Genomic DNA, 5,000 nt, shown 5'->3' with positions numbered 1-5,000 from the left:
TGAGTGGTGGATTAGTGATAAGAGCTGTGGAGCCACAATGCTTTAGTGGACAACAGGAGCATTGCACTGGGCATTACTCAGAGCTGCTGGTCGCAGATGAAAATAAAATAAACAAATGCAATTCAAAGTGCTTCTGATGGTTTGCAAGAGGAATGGTAAATGGACTGCACTTATATAGCGCTTTTCCACCTTAGCGGCACTCAAAGCGCTTTACAATGGCCTCTCATTCACCCATTCACACACACATTCATACACCAATGGCGGCGGCTGCCATGCAAGGTGCTAACCTGCTCATTGGGAGCAATTTGGGGTTAGGTGTCTTGCTCAAGGACACTTCGACATGTGGACAGTCGGAGCTGGGATTCGAACCACTGACCCTTCGATCATTGAACGACCCGCTCTACCAACTGAGCTACAGCCGCCCCATGGAACCCTATTGAGGATTCTTCAACCAAAGAGGATTCATTAAGCTTACTTCATATTGTATCATACTGTATCACACAAAGATGGCCACTGGATTATGTTCATTAAGAGTCTAAAGGAAGGACGTAGAGAAGTAATACTGTACGTTGTTCTTGTTGCTGGTCTCAGGTCAGCATTTTTACATATCTTTAGGTTTTAGTCATTTTGGAGGCGCTTTCGTCCAAAGCCATTTGCAGTGAGTTTTCCCTCTTGTGGTTCAGGTTAGGATCTGATCCTGGGTCAGTGATCTCAGGCAGACTCACCTCTCTGGGCAGGTTAATCTGATCCTGGGTCAGACTCACCTCTCTGAACTTCTGGTAGAGCTTGTTGGCGTCCAGCTCTGAGGGGGAAATGACGTCGTCCGTTTCCGGCAGATCAAACACCTCGATGTTCTTTTCCTCGCCCGCCTCGTTAGGCCCCGCCTCCTCCTCCTCCTCGTCAGTGGCGTACTCCCCTGTCTGGGCGCGCGGAGAGCAGAGTGTTTAGGAGCGCGCGCACACACACACACACACACACACACACACAACCTCGCAAATATCCCTTTTCACTACTCCCACAGATTTAATTCTGTTCTATTAACAAAAACATAGTGACACTCACGGTCTTCTCTAATGTTTACCTGTTTTTTTTTTCTTTCTCAAAGATATCTTTTTAGGGCTTTTCAGCTTTAATGGGACAGGACGAGAGAGACAGGAAACGTGGGAGAGAGAGAGGGGAGGACATGCGGCACAGGACCCGAGCCGGGAATCGAACCCGGGTCCGCCGCGCGAAGGACTAGCCTTCATATGGGGCACGCCTTACCCAGTGAGCTACCGGGGGGCGCCCCTAATGTTTACCTGTTGTAATTCAGGTGAGCTAGCCCAAATGAAGTCATCCTCTCTTACTCCCACTCAACTGTAGAACTCTGCTGGTCACAAGCTGCATTGATAACAAACGACTCTTCTCACGGTCTCTGACTCATTCACCAGAGTCAACTCTTCTCACGGTCTCTGACTCATTCACCAGAGTCAACTCTTCTCACGGTCTCTGACTCATTCACCAGAGTCAACTCTTCTCACGGTCTCTGACTCATTCACCAGAGTCAACTCTTCTCACGGTCTCTGACTCATTCACCAGTCAACTCTATTAGCCAAGGTGCTGCGTTAACCTCTGTCTCCAAACCAAACAGGAAATTCATACAATTATTTGTCCCCAACTCCCATGGCTTAGTGAGCACACCCAAACTGGAACACATTCATATTCTGCTCCACTAAATTCAACCTCCTGTTGTGTGCGTGTGTGTGTGTGTGTGTGTGCGTGTGTGTGTGTGCGTACAGTACTGTATGTGTGGATCAGGAAGCTGGTTGGCAGATAATAGACCAAGCCATCTCTCTCTCTCTCTCTCTCTCTCTCATACACACCGCTCTGTCTCCCTCTCTCACATACACACTTCTGTCTCTCTCATAGACGCCTCTCTCTCGCTCTACACACACACACACACACACACACACACACACACGCACACTTCTCTTTACTACTGCTTACTGTCTCATCCTTCACCCCTAACTCCCCTCACCCCCTCCCTCTCCAACCCTCAGCTCTCCCCCCTCCCCTCTCCCATTCTCTCCCCCCTCTCCGTCAGCCACCCAGAACTGCTATTCCCAGCATGCATCACACAGACACCTTTCCATAATGGGATACTGTGTTGCCATGGCGTCAGGGAGATCCTACATTAAAGTCCATTTAGAGACGTGGTGGGGGGGGGGGGGGGTCATCACCTTGAATGTGGGAGGGGTCAGGAGGCTCTGATTTACATATGCATGATGCACCGGCCAATCAGTCACTGCCACTGCTGCATGTGGTGATGAGGGTGATCTAGAATGACATTTCCCCTTGTGTCAACGATCCCCGGATGAATATTTCATTCAGTATATGTTGATTCACGGCGGCCGTCGTTGTTTGTCATCGCGTAGGAGGAGGGAGGAGGAGGATGATGACAGGATGTGTGTCGGCGCCGGAGCTCTTGAGGTGAACCCAGAAAGACAGCGCAGCCGTCCAAAAGTATCAGCTGAGAAACGCGTCCCGTGGCGGGGCGCTCGTTTGGATATTTATAGAGACGTTAATATTGATGAGCTTGTTCCATTGCACTGTAGATCACTATAATGGTTTTTATAATTGTTTAACAAATTGTCTGTTGGGGTGTTGACTCACTGGGCCCTATTTTCATGTGGGCGCTACATAGAGCGAGGGCTTGTTGTGGTTTTTCACATGCCTCTGTAATATGAGCTTTAGAAATGTCTTTAGAAACAAAATAGCTTCCTCCAGCATGCATGCGTTGCTCCAGATTTAGATTTTTTAGAAGCTGCATTCTCAGTGCCCCGTCCGCCGCCATTACATGGATATACTGGCTCGCGCTGGATTTTAAATTTCTTCTACAGGCCTCCGAACTACACCAAAGTGATCTCGGTGAGGCAAACGTCTTATAATATGCCGTAAATAAGGTCCACGTTGTCAAAAACGAGCATTCTCCTTTAAGAGCGGCTGAGCCCTCACTTTTGCATCTACGTTAGCGACCAAAATAGGGCCCATAGGCTCCTAGATAATATGTGGCATTTGGATATTTCAGCTCCATTTCGTGTAAGAACGCACACTACTGTTCATGCAATCAATACTATTGTAGCTATTTTCAAGCTCCACACAACACAGTTCAATAAGTTACAAATAATGCTCTCTCTATGGTACCTCAGCTACAGATACATTTAGCCGACGCGTGTTTTATCCAGAGAGACCTAGAACAAGTGTAAATCACCTGTGTTTGATTTGGTAAAGCCTTTTGTGTATTTGTGCAGACAGCACACAAGTGAGGACAGGAAGTCAGTAAATGCTTGTATTTCAGCCTGGCCCCAGTGCTGGGGATCTGCTAGTGTGTTGGGTGTGGCCCCAGCGCTGGAGATGTGCTAGTGTGTTGGGTGTGGGGATGTGCTAGTGTGTTGGGTGTGTTCAGTGCTGGAGGTCTAGTGTGTTGGGTGTGGCCCCAGTGCTGGAGGTCTAGTGTGCTTGGTGCTAATCTGCTCTGACAGCCTGGTTGTGTAATGGTTAATCTATAATCTGGCCTCGGGGACTTCCTCCCCTCTCTCTCTCGCTCTCTCTCTCTCTTTGCTCTCTCTCTCTCTCGCTCGCTCTCTCTCTCTCTCGCTCGCTCTCTCTCTCTCTCTCTTTGCTCTCTCTCTCTCTCTCTCTCTCTCTGCACAATGGGACCGCGAGTCGACCGCCCGACTGACTGACTGACTGACTGACTGACCTTTTGCGATTAGTTAATCGCGGAGGTCATAATCGCGATTTCGATTAATTCACGATTCATTGTGCAGCCCTACTGTACATACAGTACAGAGCGGCGTGGAGCCCGTTAGTTCAGACCAGACAGACCCCAGACCAGCTCCTTCCAAGCCCGTACTGTCCTTCTGAGAGTCTTTAATAGGTTTCAGCTGTATGGATCATTTGTTGTCCATTCCTTTCATATATCCTGATTCCCTATAGCTTCCATGGCAGTGATACTGCGGTGCCCTAGGGCAGGCATTCCCAAACTGTGAGGAGGGCCTCCCCTGGGGGGCCCCAAATAAACTCAGGGGAGGCGCGGAGGAGGGATGGTTAGAAAAAAAAGAGGAAAAATATGTTTTTTATTTTTGAAATTTTTATGGTTTTTATGAATGAAACGTGATTTTAAAGGTCAGAAAAACGAAATAAATAATGGGAGAGATGTTTACTAAATGTGTGGATAGTGCAGAGTCTCCCCCCGCAGGCATGAATGTATTGTGTGAAAACGTCATAACGTTAACTAGCAGCAGGTGCCACCGAGCTAACTTAGCTGTGTAGCGTTATGGGCTAGCTAACGCTGCCTGGCAAAATGGACAGATTTGGGGGGTTGGGGGGGCGCTGGTGTGTCACTGTTTTCAGAGGGGAGGCCCACATTGATGGAGTTTGGGAACCCATGGTCTAGAGTGTAGTTCCTGCTGTAGACATGGGCGGCGGCTAGGTGTAGTTCCTGGATCCCCGGGGCCTACCCACCTCGTCGTCGTCGGCGTCGTACTGGGCGTACTGCTGCTCCTGCGCCTCCCTCTGCCTCCTCTCCTGCTCCAGCGCCTCCCTCTGTCTCCTCTCCTGATCCAGGGTCTGCTGGATCAGCGCCGCCACCTCACTCGTCTGGCCGGGGCGCTCGCGGCCAATCAGGAACCTGCGCGGGAAACAACGGACCGCCGCGGCGTTGAACACTCGTCATCAGAAACAGTAGCTCACACGTTTACGTTAATTATGACAGGAAATTAAGATGGATTTAACTGTAAATGTATAAATAAAATGAATTATATTATTATTTTTATTGTTCTTGTTTAATATTTCAGTTCAGAGATGAGTCCAGACTTTTATTCGCACTGATTGTTGACAGCATTTGAGTCGACGCGAAGCTAACGTCTAATTGTTTAGCAGAAACAAGCCTTAGTTGTGTTGGTGTGTTTGTTTACAGAGGAAACTACAGCAGCCAGTCTATGCTATTGGCAGTGATT

At 48.8% G+C, this 5,000-nt stretch overlaps 1 protein-coding gene across 1 annotated transcript in view; it reads right to left on the bottom strand.

The window, feature by feature from the left end:
* The window catches only part of ppp1r9a (protein phosphatase 1, regulatory subunit 9A), a gene marked incomplete at both ends in the record, with an annotated part of 24,249 nt that overhangs the window by 12,528 nt on the left and 6,721 nt on the right, over positions 1-5,000 (bottom strand). Inside the window, 2 exons of the mRNA XM_084455051.1 lie at positions 765-920; positions 4,507-4,672. Coding sequence (XP_084311177.1) covers positions 765-920; positions 4,507-4,672 — 322 coding nt within the window. The remainder of the gene's footprint in view (positions 1-764; positions 921-4,506; positions 4,673-5,000) is intronic.

Source organism: Borostomias antarcticus, assembly GCF_949987555.1.
Source record: "Borostomias antarcticus genome assembly, chromosome: 21".
In the NCBI taxonomy this organism is placed as follows: domain Eukaryota; kingdom Metazoa; phylum Chordata; class Actinopteri; order Stomiiformes; family Stomiidae; genus Borostomias; species Borostomias antarcticus.
This window is presented reverse-complemented; position numbering and strand designations above follow the sequence as displayed.